At 34.4% G+C, this 26184-nt stretch overlaps 4 protein-coding genes across 6 annotated transcripts; 2 read left to right on the top strand and 2 right to left on the bottom strand.

The window, feature by feature from the left end:
• The first annotated feature begins 4079 nt into the window (after positions 1–4079).
• Positions 4080–10409, top strand: SUA (suppressor of abi3-5). Of its 3 annotated transcripts, none has more exons than XM_078983006.1 (16): positions 4080–4387; positions 5347–5476; positions 5662–5702; positions 5838–6576; positions 6699–6770; positions 6858–6950; positions 7042–7121; positions 7199–7355; positions 7443–7527; positions 7612–7703; positions 7785–7853; positions 7930–8106; positions 8196–8376; positions 8465–9322; positions 9555–9760; positions 9934–10409. In XM_078983006.1, the coding sequence occupies exons 2-16, from the start codon at positions 5429–5431 to the stop codon at positions 10114–10116; spliced, it is 3081 nt and encodes a 1026-aa protein (XP_078839132.1). In that variant the 5' UTR covers positions 4080–4387; positions 5347–5428; the 3' UTR covers positions 10117–10409. The 3 variants fall into 3 exon arrangements, with proteins under 3 accessions (XP_078839132.1, XP_078839134.1, XP_078839133.1); XM_078983008.1 differs by having other exon boundaries at positions 7443–7509; XM_078983007.1 differs by having other exon boundaries at positions 7202–7355.
• A 1312-nt stretch (positions 10410–11721) lies between these two features.
• Positions 11722–13785, top strand: LOC145034565 (pentatricopeptide repeat-containing protein At5g43790-like). The gene has a single exon (XM_078983009.1). It carries the CDS (start codon positions 11732–11734, stop codon positions 13637–13639), a length of 1908 nt encoding a protein of 635 aa, XP_078839135.1. The 5' UTR covers positions 11722–11731; the 3' UTR covers positions 13640–13785.
• A 257-nt stretch (positions 13786–14042) lies between these two features.
• On the bottom strand, positions 14043–15487 carry LOC145033421 (expansin-like B1). The gene is made up of 5 exons (XM_078982044.1): positions 15256–15487; positions 14988–15094; positions 14710–14891; positions 14469–14601; positions 14043–14372 (listed from the first exon to the last, which is right to left on the bottom strand). The coding sequence occupies exons 1-5, from the start codon at positions 15398–15400 to the stop codon at positions 14172–14174; spliced, it is 768 nt and encodes a 255-aa protein (XP_078838170.1). The 5' UTR covers positions 15401–15487; the 3' UTR covers positions 14043–14171.
• A 5825-nt stretch (positions 15488–21312) lies between these two features.
• On the bottom strand, positions 21313–22686 carry LOC145033422 (expansin-like B1). Its single transcript, XM_078982045.1, has 5 exons — positions 22516–22686; positions 22314–22420; positions 22021–22202; positions 21804–21936; positions 21313–21707 (listed from the first exon to the last, which is right to left on the bottom strand). The coding sequence occupies exons 1-5, from the start codon at positions 22661–22663 to the stop codon at positions 21510–21512; spliced, it is 768 nt and encodes a 255-aa protein (XP_078838171.1). The 5' UTR covers positions 22664–22686; the 3' UTR covers positions 21313–21509.
• Positions 22687–26184: the final 3498 nt, after the last annotated feature.

The following is a 26184-nucleotide window of genomic DNA, read 5'->3' on the forward strand; positions in this document are numbered from 1 at the left end:
AGATTTCAAAGTTATTTATATGTACGAATTCATTGTCACATATACTATAACTTTGTTAGTATTATTTATCCTAAGTAATATTTTATCAAAAAAAAAATCGCTTAATATATCTTAACTGCATAGTCTGAAGTTTCAGGCGTTACTATGTCATTGGTTACACTATTTTGCGTAATAAAACGAATGCCGTTTTTTTGAATGATGTTTTGATTTATAGTGTAATAAAGAATCACTTACGAATATTAAGATCAAAAATGTGACCAATCGCTTTCTAAAAATGAAATGATAAAATATTAACTTTAAAATGTAATCTCTAGATTGGGTTGACACTTTGTTAATTTGTCATATTTAATAAAATCGTAATTACTATTTTTTTTTATCTTATTATACATGGATGATGATTTGTAAGAGTAATCAACTTTATGTTTTGTATATATTTAGAAACTAACCTTTTTGTGTGTGTGATCGGTATATAATTAACTTGTTGAAATAGTTCAAAAAGTATAAATACGACTGCTAGTAGAGGGTTTTTCGGTTTCCGGCTTCTTTTCAGGCTAACATGAGTTTCCGACCATCTTTGAATTTTTTTGTCATCTTCTCCGGTAAACTTTGAATTTCCCGACGATCTTGTTTCATAATTCACGAAAAAAAAAACATTGAATATGAAATCATGTCCTTGAAAACCACAATAAAACCCTTGAAATCGAGATTGTTCGAATGGGATTAACATGTTCCTGAAATCAGAATCGTTTTTCCATAATCATTTGAGGGTTTTCCATAAATACGAAATCGTTCTTTAACCTAGAACAAGAACGATTTTGATCATTTCCATGAACCATATTTGCATTAGATTTCGACTTTGAGTTTAAAGAACCATAAAATCAATTTGCATCATATTTTAAGTTCGAGTTTGAGTATGAAAACCTAAACTAACGAAGAACCAACGAAAAACATGGTATTTGGAACGTGGAATTTGAAATCAACTTTAATTATGATGCATAACGGCTCGAGTTTGAACCTACAAATCAACTATGAAATAAGACTTTGAGTTTAAATTGAAGTTTTTTTATTTATTATTTATTTATTATTTTTTTATAAAACATACGAAGAAAGTTCTACATAGACGTAACGTGTAAACGAGCAACAAGCTGTGTTGAAACCTTTTTTTGGATGACAAAATTAATTCTTTTAAAAACAACATCTATAGATGTTGGAGTCATAATATTACTATGCATGACCCGTTAGACTCTATTAAGTAGCTCCACAGTTTCTGGTGTAAGGAAATCAAAAGTATCAAATGCAAAGGGTATAAACGTGTGTTGATTTTTCATGCATGCTTTCTCATGTTTTGCCACTTCGCTTGATACAACTTTTAAAGCAGCTTGCCCTATAGTGAAAACCCCACTCCTCAGACCCACAATAGGGGAAACCCTGTTGAATCCACACATGCATGTTTTCTTCCAACCAATCCAATTACTAAAACATCAGCCGGTCTAAGTGTTGATCTTCCTTCCAATGAATCGGTCAAAAAATTCACAGGTGCCTCTTTCTTGGCGGAAACCCCAACGCGCCTTAATATGTCGAAAAGAATATCCCTAACCAATCGTGTTGGTAGTTGAGACCCGGGAGCTCTTTACAATAAACTGCATGCTCCCCAAATGAGTCCAATCATGCCTTAAGACAAACATGGCAAGTCTCGTCAGTCGGAAATAAATGGATCATATGGCGACAAATCGGCTCTAAAATCTAGAGTTTGTTGAAAGCCTTTGAATGCTTGTTTCATGACATCTCTGTTCGTGTATGTACTTTCACCGCCCGACTTATTGAAATTGAATTGCAAGTGGTATGTCTGATAATGAATCGTTTTTCAGGTTGTGTCAAAAAATGAAGAACAAGGTGTAGCTACTCAGAAAATTCAAAGGTGGCTAAAATTTAAAAAATGAGCAGACAGTTCATGTTTGGCAGGAAAAGACGTCAGAAACCGACAAAATCAACTATTACCGACCATATTTATACTTTTTAAACAATTTCTGTAAATTTAATGGTATATTGAACACAAAAATAATTTTAATGACTAAATATATACAGACTTAAAATTAGTTATCTTAAGTTATCATCATTATTATATATTACAAGGGAATTTATTTATAACACTTTGAACTTTTTATTTTCCAATTCCACACCAAATTGTAGGTATTTTATTAAAATCCCAAAATTGTATTTTATTAAGAAAATTTAAATATTATTTTATTTTTTTTCTATCTATCCTCTTAACACTTTTAGATGATGACACATATAAAAAAATTTATTACTTTTATTAAATATAACAAATATCATAATTTTAAGTGTGTAGAAAGATACTATAAAAAATAATATTTAATTTCTCTTTTTTTTAGTCCTAAAAATGTTTTTGCAATAACATATTACATTTTTACAATATATGAGATTGTAGTGAATAACACAACGATACATCTCATATATTTATTTTGCAAAAATATAAGGGAAAATGACTTTAAAAGGTAATAAAGTTTATAAAATGTTCAAAAAATACCATTATTGTTTTTTTAATACAAAAAATACTATTAAAATATATTTTTTTGTATATAAAAAACCAGTGACAGCTTATGCTCACCTCTTATTGTAGGTAGCCTCCCGGTAAAAAAAAAAAAAAAAAACAAGTCCTACTATCTTGTTTCTTTGCAGTAAAAAGAAGAGAAAATGAAGGAATACCTATTGGTTATTACGTTTCACCGCATATCAGTTCTCCTTCCCCAGAAAGAAATCACAGACTCCTTTTTTCTTTTCTTCTTGAACAGGGGAGTGGCTCGATGGTTGATGATCAATGGTATAAGGTAGCAGTGATATTTCTCAGCTTTTGCACGTGGTTAGCTTTAATGTTTGTGTAGGCAGATGGAGATTAAGAGGGTCGAAGGTGGTAGTGGAAAGCGTTATCGGTATTTAGAGGGAAGGTGTAAGGTGGTGTTTGGTGGTTTAACATGTGAGGTTGACGGTGATTTTTGGTGGTGTAATAAAGTTGAAGGAAGTTGTGGTTATCGGCTGAACATGGATGGACAGGTAGACGCTGTAGCGATGGCAGTAAATGGGTGGTGAGATGGTGTCGAGTTTTGTTACTGCCGGTGGATTAGATGGTGAAGGTGGTTTTAACCATCGAGGTTGTGGTGGCAGCAGGTGGTGAAGGTGGTATCAAAGCTGGTTTAAAGCTTCAGCGATGGAAGGTGGTGATTGGAAAGATGATGAATAGTTGGTGGTATAAGGTGGTTATCGTCGGTGGTGGTGATAAGGTGGAGTTTGGTAGCATTTGGTGGTGTTTGATGGTAGTTGATAAGCAGAAGTGTTTTACAAGTACAATAAAAAAAATTATATCTGCTCAAAAAAAATCTCCTTCCCCGCAACCTACATCGTCACCGCTATTTAGCAGTGTTGGTTCCGGTTCCAACTATTCCGACGGTTCAAACCCACTTCTACCTTCCCCGGGTATGTCACCGGGTTTCTCAAAAAGCACATTCACATATAAAGAATTAGCGATGGTGATAGATGAGTTTTCAAAAGCCAATTTTCTTGGAAAAAGTGGTTTTGGGTATATCCACAGAGGTGTTTTTAGAATGAGAAATAGGTAGTCGTGAAGCAACTAAAAACGGGCAGCAGTCATGCGGAACATGATTTTTAGGCAAAAGTTTGGATCATTTGTGGAGTTCATCACAAACATCTCGTTTCTTTGGTTGGATATTGCATATCAGGAGCTCAAAGATTAGTTGTGGAGTAGACGTGGGCGTTATAGGGGCCGGAGGTGAAGAAGCTACCGGAGAAGAAGAAACAGGGGTGACGGTAATTGGAAGGGGAAGGGAAAAGCAGTTGGACATTTTTTTTTTCTTTTTTTTTTTTTTTACTTAGAAACACTAATAATCGGGAAGTTACTTGCAATAATAGGTAAAATTGTATTTTTTGTAATGAAAAATCAATAATGATATTTTTTAAATATTTTGAAAACTTTGTTACGTAAAAGAAATAATACAAGGACCACATATACAACTACCAAAAAATATATGTACTCCCAAAAACCTAATCAAAGAAAAAGTGTTTCCTGCCCGTATGCCCTATTATCTGATTACTTCTTCGTACGAACATTCATCCTCTTTATATAACTACAAATCTCTTGACAACCTCCTTGTTAGGTCATTCATTGTCGCAAAATAGCACCTTTAGATCTCGTATTTTGCGTTTGAATCTACAATTTTCGTGAATTTGTTCGATTCTACACAGTCGTAATCGTCTATATGCTACACGATGCATTCGAAGCAATTAACCTGAATTGGTGTTTCTAGATCGAAGATATAAACAAAATCGGGCGATCGAATTAAGCGTCTGCAGCGTAAGAATCGTGAGCTTATGCCTATAGTTTTATCGATTCCTAATAGAATAACGGAGTATCAAGGGTTTGCAGGTGTTTGCAAATATTGTAGGGTGTTTTTCCTGGTAAAATTTGATGTTGTTTTGTAGTGGAACAGGAATTTACCAGGTGTATGCAAGATACCCGTTGACATGGACTTAATCGCTCTGTTCATAGCTACCCACTAATAAATTTTAATTTTTTCTTTTTTTTTTCCTTTGATTTTCTCCTGTTGCGAATCATTAAAAAGTAAACGCTAAATCAAATATAAAAAGCGTTTGAGTCATGGAACCGAGTAATCGTTTTTGAAGGGATATGTGATTGTTGAGTTTGGGATTGGGATTGGATTGGGATTGGGTTGTGACCAGAGACTAAGAGTCTGATATATTAATTATCTTTTCAACGTAACTTTTTGCGGTTGCTATATAATTACTGAAGTGTAAGGAATCATTGTGGATCTCATGGTAACTTTTTGGGGTTTAAAATATTGATTAGCTTGTAATCTTGAAAAATATTAGCGTGTTTAGTTTCAATTTCTGGTTCTTGTGCTTTAAGTATGATAAGCCTGAAGTTGTGCAATTTGAACTACATAATCTTTAAGTTACTTGTAAGATTTGCATTTAGTTAACATGTTGGTCAACATGTACTATGTTTATCTTTAAACCTGAGATAAACTACATTTTTTTTTTGTTTCTCAATGTGGTTGTCATTGGTACTATGTTTATCTTTAAACCTGAGATAAATTTGTAAACTTGTTTGCTGCTGGTTTCTCCTTCTTCTTCAAGATCCTTAATTTTCTGTATTATAAGAAATTGAAGATGGATATATGTGGGAAGAATTAGATTTTTGAAGAATTGAGTCCAGTAAAATGGGAGGCCAAGTCATGAGGATTATTACTCAATTCACTGTAGCATGACTGTCTGTTTGTGCATCCATTACAGGAAAAAAAAGGTTTAATAAAGAGTGGTGTTGCTCCTGAAACTTGTAAGCATTCAATCATCAAGAGGAGGGGTAACATTGGAAATGGATCCTGGTCGCTATGGTCTTCAGCCTGGATGGGAAAATAACAGCGTAATTGTGGTTTCCTTTTTAAAAAAAAATGACATATATGGGATGATATACAAATACAATCAAGATATTAGGGCTTGCTTTTGTGACTCTCATCTCATCCTTAAGCCATGGGACAAAATGAGGATATGGAATTCTAGTTCCATGCTTATAACTTGCTGACATACCTTATTCTCTTGAATCCACAGGCCCTCGATCGATACACTGCAGTCCATGAACCAACTTTTCGGTGAGTTTTTCTTCATACCATCACTCAAAATCGAGCATACTTCTTGAACTTTTTAAATCTACAAGTAATTCATATCCATGTTTTTGTTATACCACTGTTCCTCTGTTTTCCATCTGCCTTATGTTCAATTAACAGGGCGGGTGATTCATACGATGATAGGAGGTATTTAGATGACCGTTTTCCAAGAGACGAAATCTATTCAAGGAACTCCTTCCCACGCGATGCATTGGAGAGGGAGACCTTTCCTCCTCCACAGGAGCCAGTTGGATCTTGGCCTCAAACTCAAACAAGAAGGCGAAGCTATGAAGATGAATATCCACTTGATAGAGATTCAAGGCGACATGATAATAATCCATACCCTGAAATCGACACTGTCAAATACCGTGATGTTGATTCATATCACTATGATGATCATGGATACGAAAGGCCTCCAAGATATAGTGGACGTGAACGTGAACGTGAACGTGATGATTATGGATATGATGATTATGATTATAATAGAGGTCGTGTGTCACAAAGCAGAGAGGATAGCCGTGAGAGAGATTATGAATATGGAAGTGGAAGGCATAGCTATGATTCTGATTATGAAAGAGGTGGTAGGAGTTGGAGAAGGCGTGGGTCCCGTGATAGAAAAGGTTTGAGTAGAGAAAGGGATCAAAGTCCTTACAGAAGGCATGAACGTTCTAGGTCACGTGGACATGATGACCATGTTAGGTCAAGATCTCCAAGAAGTCGCAGCCATGGCAGAAGTCATCGTGAGGACAGCTATGATGATGACAGGGATAGAGACAGAGATAGAGACAGAGACAGACATGACAGGTCAGATAGAAGAAGAGATCGTGATGAATATCGTCACCATGAACATTATTCAGTGGTATGTGTAAAACTGTAAATCATAATATGCATTATTTTAAAAAAAATTACATTCAAAAGATTCTGTCTTTCTTTCTTAGTTGTATATGTATAACTGTTCAAGTGTTGATTATGATTGTGTAGGTTCCATCTGCTACTGTTGTTGTGAAGGGTCTTTCCCAAAAGACAACTGAAGAAGATTTATATCAGATGCTTGTACTCTTTCTTCTCTCACTCATCTCTTTGCAATTGTCTCAATCATATTTGTTTAGTTTCTTATATCATACTTTTGTCACCATTTAGGCTGAATGGGGACCTCTTCGTCATGTTCGTGTCATTAAAGAACGAAACTCTGGTGTTTCTCGTGGATTTGCATTTATAGATTTCCCTACCATGGTATAAATTTAGTTTATCTTTTTTTTTTTTGTGTGTGTACAAATGTTGTGGCTTGTGAGTAGCATACTTATGAACTTATTATTGGCTGCAGGGATCTGCACGTTTGATGATGGATAAGATTGGAGAGGAGGGTCTTGTTGTGGATGGTAGGAAGCTGTTCTTTGAGTACAGGTAAATGCATGTCTGATGCTTCGTTTTATTTTAGAATATTTAGTTTCATTGTTACTTATCTGTTGTTTGTGTTGCAGTAGTAAGCCAACTGGAGGAGCTGGTGGATCTGGTTTCGGGTCAGATGGTTCATCAAGGTCAGGGCACATAAACCACAGAAATACAATGGTTCTTTCTGATTGGATGTGCACAATATGTGGTTGTGTTAATTTTGCACGGAGGACATCTTGCTTTCAGGTGTTCTTTTTTTTAATAATTCAAAACATGTTTGTCTTTGTCTTTGTTTGACCTTTTCAACTGAGTGTTGACCTTTGTTGAAATTAGTGTAATGAACCTAGAACAGACGATGCTCCTCCAGCAGACATGTCATCATCAAATACTAATTCATTTGGTAAGAAAGGAGAGACAGGTTAGTTTATCAACAGCTTAAAACTATCATGCCTGATTGAAGCATTTTTTTTTTTTTTTTTTTTTAAACATGTTGTACTTTCAGGTCCCACACATGTTTTGGTTGTGAGAGGTTTGGATGAAAATGCTGATGAGGAAATGCTTCGTTATGAATTTTCCAAACACGCTCCAATTAAGGTACACATCATTTTTGTGCTATAAGTAATGGTATAAGTTTTTATTTTTTGAATGATATAAATCATATAATTGTGTTCACAGGATCTTCGACTTGTGAGAGACAAATTTACTCACGTCTCAAGAGGATTTGCATTTGTACATTTTCATTCGGTAAGTTTATAGACTTGTCACTTGTGGAACATTCTGGTATTTGATTATTCTTATGTGGATGTATTATGAATCTCAGGTTGAAGATGCCACAAAAGCCCTTGAGGCAACAAATGGGACAACACTTGAGAAAAATGGCCAAATTTTGAGAGTTGCATATGCAAAAAGCATACTTGGACCAGGAACAGGGGCATCCTCTTCTCACTCGAGCAGCCTTGCTGCTGCAGCAATTGAGGCTGCTGCATTTGCTCAGCAGGTAATGGAATAATTTTATTTTATTTTATAAAATATATAAAATTGATATTTTTTGTTTATGAAATATTAAAATGTTTGTGTCGTTTGTAGTATGATGCTGTTGGATGGGCGCCAAAAGAGTATAATCCAGATGAGAAACAATCAAATGGGCAACAAGAGCAGGGTGGAAATCCAAAAGATGCTTCGGCTCCACAATCTGGTTTTGTTTGGGATGAAGCATCTGGTTATTACTATGATGCTGCTTCTGGATTCTATTATGATGGAAATACAGGTTCTTTTTTCTTTTTTTCTTTTTGTCATTGATAATAACTATTACAATATTGATGTATAATGAATGTATTTCATTACTCATATTACAGGTCTATACTATGATGGAAACAATGGAATTTGGTATTCGTATGATCACCAGAGTCAACAATACGTTCCTTGTAATAATGACCAAAACGATAACAAAAAAGAAAAGGAACCTTCAAACACTAGAAAAGTAGTGATATCTGCACCGGCTGCCACCACAACTACCGCCAGTTCGTTGGCGGATGCTGTTCAGGCGGCGGCTATAGCAGCAGAGAAAAAGGAGAAAGAGAAGATGAAAGAAATAAAACTCGCTTCAAAAAGTAGTATTTTAGCTAGCAAGAAGAAAATGAGCAACGTGCTTTCCATGTGGAAGCAAAGAAGCCATGAGAGTCAAGCACCACGAGATGCCAATCAGTCAACAGAAGACAAATCCAACACTGTAACTGTAAGTGTAACTGGTAGTGTTGGAAAGTTAAAAAACGAGGCTGCAGTTTCTTCTGTTAACACATCGGTCCAGTCAGCAAACATAGATGCACCAAGGCCTGTGGGAGGGGGGACTTTGAGAGGTGTGATTAGGGGGTCTGGTAGAGGGGTGGTGAAATCAGATACTACATATGTGGGGTCAGGGTCAGGGTCAAATAATGTTGCATCAACAACTGCAAGCATGGAAGTGAGTAATTCATGTGCAGTGCCATTTAGGACAGATGCATCTGCTTTGGGGTCTTACACACCACCAGCAGCTGCAGTGAGTGGTAGAAGGCGGTTTTCAGAGGCGCCTGTACATGGACATGGACATGTACAGTCAGCAATGTCTGGTAAAGAGCAACAGCAGCAGCATAGTGGTTATAGGGATCGAGCTGCTGAAAGGAGGAGTTTATATGGTTCGTCATCTTTTGGGGATGATGTTGGCGTTGGGGATCCAAGTAAGCGTTTGTGAATATAAATAATTGTTTCAGTAGTAGTCTTCTTGTTATATTCATCTTATTAATTAATTAATGCTTTAAATATGGAAAAAAAAGTGGAGGAGATGGATATGTCATATGTAAAAGGACAGAGAATCTGTTTGATGATGGATAAGGATACTAAGTATTATTATTGTTTATTATGTATTGACTGTTTATTTATTTAATATAATGGGTGGGCTTGTTGTAAAAGATGGAGATTCGGGTATGAAAAGGAATTCGATGCCTTTTCCGCCTGGTGTTGGTGGGACACGTGGAGGTGGAGGTGGAGGTGGAGAGGCGGCAGGTGGGGGTGGTGGAAGTGGAAGTAGCTATGAGGTAATTACAGCTGAGAAGGCGATTGATGAGAGTAATGTTGGCAACCGGATGCTTCGAAACATGGGGTGGCAACAAGGCTTGGTAACTTTTCCAATTCTTTCCTTTTGATTACCAGCCAGAGATACAAATCATTATACAGCAATTGTAAATCACATTTATCGAAATTGTATGATTTAGGTCAAAGTCTTAAGTGGCTATTGTTAATGTAGTAAAATACTGAAAGGAAAGGGATATGATGAAAATGTGAATTGCAGGGGTTGGGAAAAGATGGGAGTGGGATGGTGGAGCCCGTGCAGGCACAAGCCACAGAAAAGAGGGCGGGACTCGGGAGTCAACCCAAGAAGGCGGTGGACCCTACCCTGGAGGTGCAAGCAGGTGATAGCTACCGGACTCTCATTCAGAAGAAAGCACTTGCCAGATTCCGAGAGATGTCATAGATTCGACTATCTATTCCGTTTTTTTTTTCTTGGTAAATGAGTAAGAAGAGGGTTTGGAAGCTTTAGGGTTATGATACACTACGGCTTCCATTTCTTATGTGATGAATTTAAGTGTGCTGCCTGCTGTTTACATTTCACTCTCCCTTGGAGTTTATTATAGATATTGTTTATAGGATTTAGGATAGTTTTTGATGTTGAAGATGTTGGGAATCACTTGTGGCTATTCACTATTGATTTCTAAACCAAATGGATGTTCATATGTGCTAAAGAATGTTGAATATGATATTTTGGTATACCATGAATCACCAAGACACAAACAATGGAGACAAAGTACTACTGTACATGCACACATCAATCAAATTCCACATGTCTCATACATACATCATACATGTGCAAGATGTAAGTGTGGATTTTATGCAATAGCTCTTTGTATCGGTCTTCTTGAAGATGCTTGGCCTAATGTTTGATGTCAGTTAGTTGAAGAGTTAAATGTTTACAAGTAAGAATATGTCATCATGTTTGATAATGAAGAATGTGTTTGTGTTCGTAACTCCTTGAATTTCTTTGACGTGAATAAAATTCAACTGTGTCATCATTGGATGCGTATGCTTGAGATGGTTTCCTAATTGTTTCAAAGTATAATGTGATATCACATGTTTTGATCATACATGCAGTGTAACAAACCTAACGTTTTAAACTAGTCCTCCACCATGGTACAACTTGTTTCTATTGCAACCAGACATGTTAACTATAATCACTAGGTTAAACCGACAAAGTGGCATTAACAGGACAATGCCTACTGCTATGTAAAGGCGGGCTTGCCTTATATGTGCACCTACATGGGCTACCCCATACAAAGGCCGAATCAACACTTGCACTAGGATTCTGCTTTGCAATCATATTATATAAACTATTTGGACTGAATGACAATTATGTATGATTTTATTACAATATGCTTTACTTTCATTAATTAAATATATTAAAAAGTAACAAAACTGTTATTTAAAAAAAATAATTATATAAATAAATATGATAAATAACAAAAATTCTATTTGTTTCTCCTTGGTAATTATTGCAAAGTATGAAGACATTGTTTATGTTTATGTTTCTTTTTCACTAATTTATTTTGTGTAACATATTGCATTTTCTACTAACTATACAGGTAGTGAATGGTAATTTATGCAACATACTGATCATCAAAATAAAATATGAAAGATGATTTTTAAATGTTTTTATCAACTTATGATGAAAATAAGAGATATTCACAAAAACGATATAAAGAATCTTATTTTAACATATTATATGACTCCATGATTCATACTTTCAAATACTTAACGACATGAAGAATCTTAGTGTATCACCTTATATGACTCCAATATTGATACTTTCAAATCAGAAATACTCATATTCATACTTCCAAATAATTAAACGACATGAAAAATCTTACTTTATCGTGTTATATAAGTTATATAAGGTATGCATTAAACTCTTTTAGAGTTTAATGGATTCACACGATAGAATATATATAATTGTTATATGTTATGCAATTGGATAAAAAGTAACGGTAAAACTTATTATTAAATGGTTTTAAATTTCAGTATTATAAAAGCTGAGGATGGATAACTCAAAACACACGATGGCTGCTGGTAAGATCATGAAACTCTCCCAACCCATTGAAAAATTTCGAGAAATTCATAAAAATCTCTCCCTCAGGTCCTTACCCAAGCTTTGGCATGATCACGAGAACGAGGATGCAGGCGAACCCATTTTACGCCTAAACCATCACATCTTGAGCAAATTAGAGTCATGTTCAACGGTTACACTCAGAGAATTCAACCAAGTACACGCACAGCTCATTCTTTCAGGCCTCTTTCAACATTCCCTTGCATCGGGTAGGGTGATGAAGAAGCTCTGTTCTTCTCCATCTACTGTGTTTCATGCTGTTAATCTTTTTCATGGGGTAGATGAACCTGATTCCTTCTTATGTAACACTATTATGAGAGGCTTTGTGAATGCGAACGAACCGCTTAGAGCTTTGGAATTTTACCGTCGAGAAATGATTGCGAAGTTCATCCCTGCCAACCATTACACATTTCCTTTGCTGGTGAAGATTTGCGCTGAATTGGGGTTGGTTAGAGAAGGGGAAAAGGCTCACACCCGGGTCTTAAAAGCAGGTTTTGAGTTGGATTTATATGTGCGCAATGCATTGATTCATATGTACGCGGTTTGCGGGAGAATAAGGGATGCACAGATGGTGTTTGATTTGAGTTGGGAGTCGGATATGGTGACTTGGAATTCAATGATTGATGGGTATGTGAAGAATGGAATGGTTGGCCATGCACGCAATCTGTTCGATGAAATGCCTGAAAGGGATGTATTTAGTTGGAACTCCATGATTGCTGGTTATGTTTGGATTGGGGACATGGTGGCAGCACAAGAGTTGTTTGATAGGATGCCATGTAGAGACATTGTTTCTTGGAATTGTCTGATTGATGGGTATGCTAAAACTGGAGATATCATGTTTGCACGTAAAATTTTCGATTGGATGCCATGCAGGAATGTAGTTTCATGGAATACCTTGTTAGCTCTTTACACTCGCTCCAAAAACTACAACGATTGTTTGAAACTTTTTGATGATATGTTGGAGGAACAAGATGTGGAGGCAAATGAAGCAACTCTGATGAGTGTCTTAACTGCATGTGGACACTTGGGAAGGCTCGATAGGGGTGAACAGGTCCATTCTTATATCAAGAACAACAAGAACATTATAGTCGATGCGTTACTTTCAACTGCTTTGTTGACAATGTATGCCAAATGCGGATCAATGGACCTAGCCCAACAGGTGTTTGATGAAATGCCAGAGAGAACAGTAGTTTCATGGAATTCAATGATAAGTGGATACGGAATGCACGGATACGGAGAAAAGGCTTTACGAATGTTCCAAGACTTGGAGAAAAGTGAATCTGTGCCAAATGATGCTACTTTTGTGTGTGTTCTTAGTGCGTGCTCACATGCAGGAATGGTTTTGGAAGGATGGTGGTATTTTGACCTGATGCAACGAGTTTACATGATTGAACCAAAAGTTGAGCACTATGGTTGTATGGTTGATCTCCTTTCACGAGCTGGGTTGATGAAAGATTCTGAAGATATGATCAAGAACATGTCCATGGCTAAAGGACCTGCTTTATGGGGAGCCTTACTATCAGCTTGTAGGACTCACTCAAATCTAGAACTTGGAGAAATGGTGGCAAAGAGGCTTATTGAATTGGAACCTAATGATGTGGGGCCATATGTGTTGTTATCAAATATATATGCTGCTGGAGAGAGATGGGATGATGTTGAAAATGTGAGAGAGATGATGATGAAGAAAGGGTTACATAAATTGGCTGGATCAAGCTTGGTTCAATTTGGAAATTCTGATGTTGAATCAAATGGAGGTCATTTAGTTCATAAGAGGAGATTGGTGTACTCCATGCTGAGTGATATGGGTGTTCAAATGAAAATGTCATACAAAAATACATGATCATTCCTTAGAGAGTTCATATACACAAGTAAATATTGAATTTCAAGTATTGTTGTTTGTTAATTGGATAATCATGTTTTTCCAATAGTTGATTGACAAGTCAAATAGTGCTTGAGTAGCATCTTGAAACTTGAAAGTACTTCCATTAAAAAATAGGAAAAAATATTACCCCATTCCTTGCTTCAAGGAAATTGCATTTTTTTGAAGCATCACATCATTGCTTTTGCCTTAAATAAACCTTTTTATATCCACAAAATTATATTAAAAGATAAGACTTTTATCCGTTAAAACTTTATGCTTAATAAATGGATGATACGCTTTTATTGTAGGCTGGTCAATTCTTACAAATGAAAGGATAATGAACTTTGGTACAACTTTTAACTAAATAAAAGAAGAAAATAAATAATCATAACATCAATATAATAATATCTTAACACTATTCAATAAAAATTTAAACCGACATACTGTAGACAAATTACTCTGTGCTTATTCTCGTATATATTTTTGATGGTATATATGATGAATTAGTTTCTTATTCCACTTGTACCCCTGTGTCATATATGTCTCCCTTCTTCCAATTCTCAGGTATTATATTAACCGGAACAACCCATTTTTCATCTCCATCTTCACCACTAAATAGCATTCTTAAAGACAGTGATCCACTAGGTGGAGAGTTTGTTGTGAAAACTGATCCATAGCTTCTATCCAATAGTTTACAAACGAAATTTTTTGTCTGCATATAACAAATAGAAAAAACTAACACGTGAGAAATATCTAGATAAGAAATTTTATTACATTTTTATATATATGATTGTGAAGTATGTATTACCTCACATAGTTGCACAGCAGTAATGTCGTTTTGGCCTTGTTGGTACCATATGACAAAAGCAAGGTAATACGGGTAGTCACTGCTCTCATCGATCTTGATGGTGATGTTATTCTTCGGGTAATTGCATGAAACCCTGTGGAGGAGGAGGGAATTAGTATCATTATTATTTTTTAATATTTTGTGACACAAAATAAATAAATAAATAAATAAGTTGATCAAACTTAATCATGCATCATGTTACCTTCTATATTCAATATCTACAACTCCTTGTGATAGTAAAGATGTTTCTTGATATGTAGATTGAGCCATCTTCCGGAAGGCTTTCTTGCTCATAATGAAGTCTGTTCCATGACTGGATCCTTGGTCAGTTATAACAACATTCACTCCTTCATCTGAGCAATCCTTACTATTGGTACACCTCACCTGATGATTTATAAAAAAAAAATTAAATAATTTGTTATATAAAATAACAAAATATATATAACTTGGTTTACATATATACTGTGTTGTGTTTATGACCTGGTAACAAGCACCACAGCCTACACCATCTCTGTAAAGATCAGATGCAGTCGCTACATATCCATTATTAATCGTTGCTCCAAATGAGCCATATCCACATCTCCCAGCTGCAAATAATTAAAACATCATCAAAGAATCATTAAAAAATATATATAATTAGAGACGAAAAGCACAAGTTATAATTATATATACGCATGCATGTTTATATATATATATATATATATATATATATATATATATATATATATATATATGTTTGAGCTCTCACTTTCTGATCCTTTGTCATCAGAATCTGGGTAGTATGCTGCTCGAGATTGGATGAAAGGGCCATCTGATGTGGCACTTTGTGCAGGATTTATCACAGAAAAGATAAATGCAGAAACTATGAAGAGGATATTGAGAGACAATGTCATTTTGGGGATCTAGATTGTTATAACTTACACAGAAGAAGGAAATGGATGTTAATGGAGAGAAGTTTGGTTTTTTATTGAAGCAAACAAATTATTGTTTGTGGTATTTATAGTGAATGAAGTGAGTCTGTGGTTGGTAGTATTTTCTTATGCTTTGACACTTTGTGTTGAATTTCGTTTGTTGCTCTCATCAACTTGCTTGGATATGGAAACTACTTGGAAACACTTTGATGACTTTAATTCTGCTGCATATTGAAACAGGTGGCTGAAATTTCAATTACAAAAAAGTGCTTGTCATTTTCATATATGGATGAAGTATATATAGGTGTATTAGTCATATATTTGATGTTTAATATCAGGGACCATTTTTTTTTTATTGGTTTACACGTTTTGAAAACTTGGACCCGAGCTTGGCAATTGGCAAACAAGACTGAGATTGATAATATTTTGTGCATTAGACAAAGAAAGAGGGCTGCTAAAGAAATCTTATTTTTGAAAACAAAAAAAGATTTTTTAAAGTGGAAGTAAAACAGTGAGGGGGGAGTTAGGTGCTTTAGCACTACATATGTATATTCAACTTAAGCCTATTACTCATATTCCCATTTGTGCTAATAATCACGGTAGGCCCTAATTAGCTTCATGGATGAGGAAATATAAAACATTATATTTTTTTTTTCCTTTTTGTTCAAAGTATCCAAAGGTTTCAACTACATGACAAATGGAATATCCATATTATAAGGGTGTTCAAAGATATAAAAAGTTTTTTTTCAATTCCAAAGGAAGAATAACTATATATTAATGTTGAAATTTACTTTTTAATCAAGGTGTCTAATGTAAACTCATTCATTTGAAGATATGCTGTTTTAAAAAATGCATAAAGAAGAGGTGCTGGTATGTTATCTTGAAGCCACTATTTGTTGAGTTTTCCTTTTTACTGTTGAATTTTGCTAAGGAACATGATTTTTAAACTAGGGCTATTGAGAAAGATGAAGACATAAAGAAAAGCCACTCAACAACATCAATTGTGACCACTTTGGGGCTAGTTAATTAGGTTGTACTTTTAATCTAACATTCGTAATAATATTTTGTATATATTGGTAATCAATTTAAGTTGTGGAGTTTCGGTTGACCTTATTGCCGCAAAGACTTAGCAATGAGGCTTTGGTGTGCAAAACTCCAATGCTCGAACCAAAGCCACACCCGATGGTGATGTTTTGGGCTTTGTGGCACTGGCCCGAGCAATTCTAGGTAAACTTTTGTCAATATAAGATTATTCCCATTTATAAACAAAACCAACTTAAATATCTATTAAAAAATTAATTTCTCTCTCTTTTTCACCTATACAACCAACTAAACCTAATTTTTCACACCCATTAGCAAACGAACCAAAACCAAACTATTATACTGATTATGATTATTTTTATTATATTATACCAGCTACATATTATGTTTTATTAAATTTATAACCTAATTTTATTATTATATTTAAGATTATATAGACAATATACAAAAATTATTAAAAAAATTCTTAAAATATATTAATATTGCTCTTTATTTTAGATAAAATTATTTTACGTATTTTAGTATATTTTGTTAATTTTTTTTTAAATAAATGTAAAACAAAATAAGTTAAAAAATAATGTTTAACTAAAAAGAATTATAAACATACAAAAAATTAAAAAAAGAAAATGGCAAATGGTTGGTACACCAACGTTGGCGTTGAGTTTTAAGCTTTTTCTATGTCTTTTTAATTTTCTTTTAATTTTTAGCCCAACCAACTAAAACAATTGGTCACCAATGGGAGTAGTCTAAAGAGAATAAAAGATCTCAATGTATGTATGTAACTCTACGCCTAAAAGAGAATAAGAGATCTCAATAGCTTACGAATCTATTAAAATGTCTATAGTCTACTTGTGGATGTAAATCGTGTGAGCCGATGTACTATTAAACCTAAATTGGGGTTATCCGCTAAAAACTACGGTAGAGTTGTTTATGAATGTTTTCGTGGTGGTCTTGATTTTACTAAAGATGATGACACGTGAACTCCCAACCATTTATGCGTTGGAGAGACCGTTTCTTATTTTGTGCTGAAGCTATTTTTAAATCACAAGCTGAAACAGGTGAAATCAAAGGGCATTACTTGAATGCTACTGCGGGTACATGCAAAGAAATGATGAAAATGGCTATATTCACCAGAGTTTCTATCGTAATGCATGACTACCTAACAGGCGGATTCATTGCAAGTACTAGCTCACGTAAATCCTTGTGATCATAATTTTGATGGGTTTTTGGTCATAAGACATCCTATGTGCTCATACAAACCCTAATGCTTGGATCTAGGTTTCTCTATTGTACATGCTTTGAATCCAAGACTATAAATCCTAATTCTAGCATGCAAGTAATCATATTAACATGTAATTAGGTTTAAGATCATACCTTGATTGTTATGTAGCAATAACAATCCCAAATCTCCTTGTATTGACTTTGGAATGCTTAGAGTCACAAGTGTCACTCCTCTAATGGTTCACAAACACGATAAGCAAGAGGATGAAGAGGAGAGAGGTTGGAGGCTGCCAAAAAAAATGTGTAAACCCTTACAAGAAGCTTAGCCACGTTTTTGAGCCTTAAGGGGTCTTTATATAGTTGGGCTATTAGGGTTATCTAACAAGGAAACCCTAATTTGGATGCTTAAGCCCTAAGCAACCCATAGACTCCTTTTAATCAAGCCCTTGGACGATTTCCTTATGGGCTTCCCCATAGAATTCGTCCAACCCTTGATACAAGGCAATCCATGGCCCAAATTGCAATTATCCTATAATTACAATTCCAGTCCCTTAAGTTTAATTAATCTCTTTTAGTCACAAAACTAATCATATTAACATATTAACATGTAATTAGGTTTGACATGTAATCATATTAACATGTTAACATGTAATCATATTAACATGTAATTAGGTTTAAGATCATACCTTGATTGTTATGTAGCAATAACAATCCCAAATCTCCTTGTATTGACTTTGGAATGCTTAGAGTCACAAGTGTCACTCCTCTAATGGTTCACAAACACCATAAGCAAGAGGATGAAGAAGAGAGAGGTTGGAGGCTGCCAAAAACGTGTGTAAAACCCTACAAGAAGCTTAGCCACGTTTTTGAGCCTTAAAGGGTCTTTATATAGTTGGGCTATTAGGGTTATCTAACAAGGAAACCCTAATTTGGATGCTTAAGCCCTAAGCAACCCATAGACTCCTTTTAATCAAGCCCTTGGATGATTTCCTTATGGGCTTCCCCATAGAATTCGTCCAACCCTTGATACAAGGCAATCCATGGCCCAAATTGCAATTATCCTATAATTACAATTCCAGTCCCTTAAGTTTAATTAATCTCTTTTAGTCACAAAACTAATTACCAATTAATTGATGACTAATGTTAATTAAACAATATGATTTCTCCTTTAATATATTATTCTCATAATACATTAATAAATCATATTTAATCCTTACTCTCCATAATTCATCCTATCAAGTTGCTTTGGTGAAGGCAACCCAAAAGGACCATGCACCATCGGGTCAAGTACATACCAAAATAATTATGGACTTAGACACTAATCCAACAGTCTCCCACTTGGATAAGTCTAACAACTATTCTGCGTATGACTTCAGATCCTGATCTGCAATCGTAGCTTTCCAAAGCCGCTGTCAACTCTGATCATATCAGATACGCGTGTCCTTAGATAAGGGATCATATATTCCTCCATTCTGGATATCGTATGAGATATGATTTCAAATCATTCTCTTTGTACTATATCTCGATTTCTGATTTATGACGACAGACTAATTGAACAAATCAAATTAGCCCTAGCCCGGCCGCTCATTTACGTTTGTCATCAATAAACCATCGAGGGGCCCAAAGATATCGCTTTTATTCTTTGAATAAAAGGAACGAATAAACTTTGATACAATGCTTGCTTGCACTCACTAACCAAATCACACACAACAATATGTTTTATAACACCAAGTTACTAGTGCGTTTACATATTATCAATGTGCAACCGATTAGCAAGATACAACTCACACATCTCGGTTTCAAGAATATAAGATGTTATCATCTCACTAATCACTCAAGATAGTGATCCAAGTGAGCGTGGGTTTAATCCAATGCTCAAATCATATTCATAAGCACTCATGAACGTTGCAGCAAACATTTGCTTATGTCTAATACTTTTCTAGACAATCCACACACCAATTCATGCTAGTCTTCATTCATATCTACTTCCAACATATGAACGATTGTGGCCCGTTTGAATAATTCGATTATTCTTAATAAATTCAATTATTCTGGAAGTCAAAACATGCAAGGTGAAACACAAGAATAATACTAATCCCATATGGCCTCAAACCTTTGAGTATAAACAAAACACGTTTTATTTATCACCATATCGATTACTCATTATTTGTCGTTTCGGGTAATCAACTTTATACTTGAATTATTACACTTGTCCCATGCTCCTAGCATGCACACAATGTTTACCTATGGTTTTTACTTTGTGAAATAGACAAATTGAACACATTTCCAATCATTCTCATTTTACAACTCCAAATCCATTTTCTTAAGTGTAAGAATATCAAATTCTTGTTACTTATAGAATATACTATATTCTAACACTTTATGCAACGATCCTTTTGTAATGCCACTGCACCAAAGTCTCAAAGACTATTTCCAATGATATTACAAAGTCCTCTAACGTAGATTGTTACAAGACAATTCCTTAGATATGATGTCTCTCACTCAAAGTACATTCCTTTGAACATCCTTTTGCATAAAAGTTTCTAATCTAGTCATAGATTTTCAATATTTACTTCCCAATATAGATACATTTCCATACTTTCCATATGAAAACTAATTTCTTAATAGAATCTTATCTATTCGTAATGATGTCGATGTTGTCCATCCAATATGGAAACATTTCCATAATTTCATGGATTAGGTTACCTCTTTGGATTCACAGGTCAACATGCCAACCTGACTATATATATTATACTTTAAAAAAATTTAAAATTTATTTATGAATCAATGAAATATACGACGTAATTGCCCTTTGCATGAATGTTTTCAATTTCATTTGAATGTTTATTAATTTATGATTTTATGTTGGAAACTTTTTTTTTTCTTTTTTTTTTTTCCAAATTTTTGCTTAGTAAGTTACTATGTTAGATTTGTATTTGGTTATTCATTTCATTCTAATAAATGTCAAATGGTAATTATTAATTAATATATAAACGTGTATAATTCGTATAAATTTAATATGTGAAAAGTTACCTAAGAATGAACCACCAACCCGCAAACCCTCAGACTCATATATTTAAATGAGTTATATGAGTTGGGTTGAGTTAATGTTTTCAACCCACCAACCCATATACTATATGAGCGCATTGGGTCAATCTATTGTAACACGCCAATCCACCAACTCAATTGGCAAGCCCGGTTTTTAGGTCATTTGTAACATCAAATGATGCTTGGAGAACGTAACATCTTGAAACCACTTCCGTTAAAGACCACTCCGCTAGAATCATTGCAGCCCGGTGGTGACATTTGGGTTTCAAGCACTCCACTCCAAATGAAGTTTGCCCAGGGATGCCGTTCTAATAAATAAATAAAAAAAGACTACCTCAATCGCTCCTTAGCCCAGGGATATTGCATTTGAGAAGCATCACATCAATGCTTTTGCCTTAAAGAGAACTTTTTGTTATTTTGTATCCACAATTAAATCATATTAAAAGATAAGATTTTTATCCGTTAAAATAACCTTTTTCTAAACCCCCACTTATTTCCAGACAATGATTTCTTTATTCCATTATGTTTTATCTGAAGGCAAACCAAACATGTACACCTGTCACATGCTTAAAATAAATGGATACACTTTTACTGTAGCTTGGTCAATTCTTACAGAGTACAGGATAACGAATTAAATTGGTACAACTTTTAAACAAAAAAAGAAGAGAATAAATAACCACAACATATCAATACATATGATAATCTCTTAAACACTATCCTACAATTCAATCCAATAACAAACTTCTGGTATTTTGATGGTATATGATGAATTAGTTTCTTATTACACTTGTACCCCTGTGTCATATATGTCTCCTTTCTTCCAATTCTCAGGTATTATATTAACCGGAACAACCCATTTTTCATCTCCATCTTCACCACTAAATAGCATTCTTAAAGACAGTGATCCACTAGGTGGAGAGTTTGTTGTGAAAACTGATCCATAGCTTCTATCCAATAGTTTACAAACGAAATTTTTTGTCTGCATATAACAAATAGAAAAAACTAACACGTGAGAAATATCTAGATAAGAAATTTTATTACATTTTTATATATATGATTGTGAAGTATGTATTACCTCACATAGTTGCACAGCAGTAATGTCGTTTTGGCCTTGTTGGTACCATATGACAAAAGCAAGGTAATACGGGTAGTCACTGCTCTCATCGATCTTGATGGTGATGTTATTCTTCGGGTAATTGCATGAAACCCTGTGGAGGAAATGGAAAGATTTTTTTAATATATTTTTTGACACAAAATAAACAAATAAGTTTATCACTTGATTATCATGTTACCTTCTATATTCAATATCTACAATTCCTTGTGATAGTAAAGATGTTTCTGCATTTGTAGATTGAGCCATCTTCCGGAAGGCTTTCTTGCTCATGATGAAGTCTGTTCGATCACTTGAACCTTGGTCAGTTATAACAACATTCACTCCTTCATCTGAGCAATCCTTACTATTGGTGCACCTCACCTAATGATTTATAAAAGAAAAAGTAATTTAATTAGTAACTACTTGTTATATAAAATATATATATATATATATATACACTTGTTTAAATATATATTGTGTTGTGTTTATGACCTGGTAGCAAGCACCACAGCCTACACCATCTCTGTAAAGATCAGATGCAGCTGCTACATATCCATTATTAATCGTTGCTCCAAATGAGCCATATCCACATCTCCCAGCTGCAAATTAAAACATCATCAAAGAATCATTACAAATTAGGTTATAATCATATATACGTATGCATGTACATGTGTATATATGTTTGAGTTCTCACTTTCTGATCCCTTGTCATCGGAATTTGGGTAGTATGCTGCTCTAGAATGGATGAAAGGGCCATCTGATGTGGCACAATCTGCAGGATTTATCACAGAAAAGATCAAAGCCGAAACTATGAAGAGAATATGAAGTGAAGAAAATGCCATTTTGTGAAGATGAAGGAGAGAAGTTGGTTTTGTATGGAAGGAAGCAAAGGTTGTTACTTATTTATAGTGAATGAAACGAGTCTTTGGTTGGTAGTATTTTCAATGCTTTGACATTTTTATTTTGAATGAAAGAAATTCAAATTCTATCAAGTTTGTTCCACATCTTAGATAAGGAAACCCTTTTATGACTAATTTCACCTGCATATTTTACTATTTTACTTTTTTCATATGAAAACCGATGGCTGATATGTTCATTCCCACAATTCTTGATTTGAATATAAAAAAAGGGTTGCTTGGAATAGAAGTAAAATACTGAAGGGGAGTTAGGTGGTTTAGCACTAAATCAGTATATTCAATTTAAGCCTATCGTCATGTTCTCACTTGCGCTAATAATCACAGTAGGCCCTATAAGTTAGCTTCCTGAATGAGGAAAGATTATCTTTTAATTAAGTTCCCTCTTTTTGTTCAAAGTACTGAAAGGTTTTCAACTTTCAACTACAAGAAATTTGAAATAACCATAATCTGAAGGTGTTCAAAGGTTGAACTTCGAATTATAACATGTTTTTTCAATTCCAAAAGAAGACTAACTATTCATGTGAATTTACTTTTTCTTGTCTGTTTTAGTTTAACGATAATGTAAACTCATTCATCTGAGAATAATATCCAGTTATTGAAAATTATTTAATTTTGTTTTTCCTGCATTATATAGTCCAGGCGTCCGTGGAAATGCATAAAAAAAGTGCTGGTATGTAATCTTGAAACCACTTAATTTCTTGTTGAGATTTTTCCTTTTTAATGTGGAATTTGGTTAAAAAATGGGAATTTTAAAATGAGGTGCTGAGGAACATAAAGACATAAAGCAAATCCACTTAACAACATCAATTGTCTTGAGAGACCATTATATTCAATTGACCCTACCATGCCTGCATATGACATCCAAAATTATGTGTAAACAAAATCTCCATATCTACAAATTTCTTCAAAATTTTTTAAGGATTGAGGGTATTTAGGTAATTTTCCCATTGACTCATCCAAGTTGTTGATTCTGTTTGTGAAAAGTTTCAATCTTTCATACCTGCCTCACTGTCTGCCAAGTTTGATTTTTTCTTCAAAGCTAAAAAGATTAAAAAGATTTCTTCTTTAAAAAATCTCTGCCTTTGTTATGACAGAAGAAACAAGTTAATAATAAAAGAAGTTTTAGCCTCACTTTTAGGCTGTAATAATGGTTCTTGATAAATTATATATGAGTTATTCATTTGTCTCGGATTTCTCCAACAAGCTTGTAGCTTTACCCAAAAAAAGAGTATGTTTGCAGCCAATGGATCATGATGATAGAGGTGAAAAGTGTATTTGTTTTTAATGATTGTGGAATAACATAATATATATGTCATTACTTTATCTCCTTTTTAAACTGAATAACAAAAATTGTGTGAGTTTTATATTAGAGTAAATTATCGACATGGTCCTTATGGTTGATGAAAAATTGCACTCCCTGATCCAACTTTTTATCTTCTAACCATATACGGTCCTCAAACATGGCAGTTGTCACCTTTTATTAATTCAACCTAAAAAAGACTATTTTATCCTAAACTTTTTTTTATTTAATTTAATATTATTATTATTTTAGCGGGTATTCAACAGCCGGATATACACCATTTACATATGGATCCAGTTTCGGGCCCGCTCCACACAAGTGTTGCTTCCCATGAACCCACAAATAGCTAAATTACATGACCAGAGTGCATAATCGTACATTGCAAAAGGTCCACATATGGTTCTACTTTACATTTATTAAACAAACACTAGACCACTTTGATGAACAAAAAATTGTATGTTGTCATCAATTTTATTAATTAGTAAGGAGATGTTATCCTCTCTTGTCTATTCTTTCCAGGAAAGGATGAATAGTATCGTTCTTATTTGGCAACTGTTTTGTTTGGTTTTATAGTATACTTGTTTTTTGAGCTAGTTATCTATAGTTTTAATTTCTTCTCATATTATATATATATATATATATATATATATATATATATATATATATATATATATATATATATATATATATATAATATTTTAGTTATTTTGATAGAATATTCGGGCAAGTAACAACTAGGTACAATGTTCTCCATCGTTCTTATTTGGCAACTGTTTTGTTTAGTTTTATAGTATACTTGTTTTTTGAGCTAGTTATCTATAGTTTTAATTTCTTTTCATATATATATATATATATATATATATATATATATATATATATATATATAATAGTTTAGTTATTTTGATAGAATATTCGGGCAAGTAACAACTAGGTACAATGTTCTCCTTCAGATTTGACCAGCATAACGATTAGATATTATGTTACCCAAGAGAATTGGTGATTATTTTACCCCTTGGTCTACTTTGGACCATACCCAAGGCCAAATTCCATCTTATCTTTCCCAGCTCACTAAAGGCCCACTATGGGAATGGGCTTTTTCACAAGCCCAATAAATCCTTATCCCAAAATAAATAATTTCAAGCGGCCCAATATGACCCAAAAGGACCAATACTCTAAATCTCAGTTCTAGGACCAAAAACTCTACTCCATAATGGGCCATAGGGCCCAACCTTCTAAGACCCAAAAGCCCAAGTTCGCCACTATACGTGCGTACGCGTGACGTACTTGGTACGTACGCCCAACGTATTCTAGCCTTGAACAAAATGGGAAGTTGACCCAATATGTGCAGCGTACCAGGGTGTACACACATCGCATTAGCCAACTTCATTGGGGTTTCCTTTGTGACTTAATCCATTAAGTCCTCACATCAAGAATGTAGATCTAGGTCCCTTACGACATCCTAGTCCATAAAGTCACAAACTTTATGTGTTTGCATGCATGGTTGGGGGTCAAAACATGATTTTGGTCTTTTAACCAACTTTGTAACCATCAAACACTTGCATGGTTGTGGCTTAACCATCAAGATCTAATTTTTATGACTGTACATACTTCTAAGAGCTCAAAAGGAAAGCTCTTATGTTCTGAAACCATCAAGATTCAAGCAACCTCAACAATGGAGTCCAAAAGTGACATAAAACACCCGAAAATCAAATCTAAGCATGCAATGATCAAGTTTGAAGCTTGATGACTCAAATGAGTTAGCAATGGTGCTAATCTCCTAGATCTACAACCTCCATTTGAATCCTTTCTCCATCTTCAAACTTCTTTCTCTTCTAAACACCAAAACAACACTAAAATGTTCTCAAGTGGCTTCCAAATCATAAGAACACACAATTATGGGTTAGGGTTTTCGTGATGGTTGTCTAAGGGTGAAAGGGAAGCTGGACCAAAGGCATAAGATCCTTTATATAGGTATCAAACCCTAAAATTTAGAGTTTTAGATTTTGCATACGTAAGCTGCGCGTACTCTTGGTACGCTGGGTGTACGTACATGGCTTCCGCGTTCTAGTCTCTTGAGTACGCTGAGCGTACTTGACATAGGACGCCCCACGTACGACACTTCTCAGCTCAATCTTAAGGGCACAAA

This window comes from Lactuca saligna, chromosome 3 (assembly GCF_052625555.1).
Source record: "Lactuca saligna cultivar CGN05327 chromosome 3, ASM5262555v1, whole genome shotgun sequence".
NCBI classification, from domain to species: Eukaryota; Viridiplantae; Streptophyta; class Magnoliopsida; order Asterales; family Asteraceae; genus Lactuca; species Lactuca saligna.

Excerpts from the sequence above, each read along its gene's own strand:
- LOC145034565 (XM_078983009.1), top strand. The coding sequence starts at position 11,732 with ATGGATAACTCAAAACACACGATGGCTGCTGGTAAGATCATGAAACTC.
- SUA (XM_078983006.1), top strand. The coding sequence starts at position 5,429 with ATGGATCCTGGTCGCTATGGTCTTCAGCCTGGATGGGAAAATAACAGC. Across the intron at positions 7,528-7,611 it reads TGGTAAGAAAGGAGAGACAG|GTCCCACACATGTTTTGGTT; the intron begins GTTAGTTTATCA and ends TTGTACTTTCAG. Across the intron at positions 9,761-9,933 it reads TGGGGTGGCAACAAGGCTTG|GGGTTGGGAAAAGATGGGAG; the intron begins GTAACTTTTCCA and ends TGTGAATTGCAG.
- LOC145033421 (XM_078982044.1), bottom strand. The coding sequence starts at position 15,400 with ATGACATTGTCTCTCAATATCCTCTTCATAGTTTCTGCATTTATCTTT. Across the intron at positions 15,095-15,255 it reads TGATGACAAAGGATCAGAAA|CTGGGAGATGTGGATATGGC; the intron begins GTGAGAGCTCAA and ends AATTATTTGCAG. Across the intron at positions 14,373-14,468 it reads CTGCTGTGCAACTATGTGAG|ACAAAAAATTTCGTTTGTAA; the intron begins GTAATACATACT and ends TGTTATATGCAG.
- LOC145033422 (XM_078982045.1), bottom strand. The coding sequence starts at position 22,663 with ATGGCATTTTCTTCACTTCATATTCTCTTCATAGTTTCGGCTTTGATC. Across the intron at positions 22,203-22,313 it reads GCTGTGGTGCTTGCTACCAG|GTGAGGTGCACCAATAGTAA; the intron begins GTCATAAACACA and ends ATAAATCATTAG. Across the intron at positions 21,937-22,020 it reads GTAGATATTGAATATAGAAG|GGTTTCATGCAATTACCCGA; the intron begins GTAACATGATAA and ends TTTCCTCCACAG.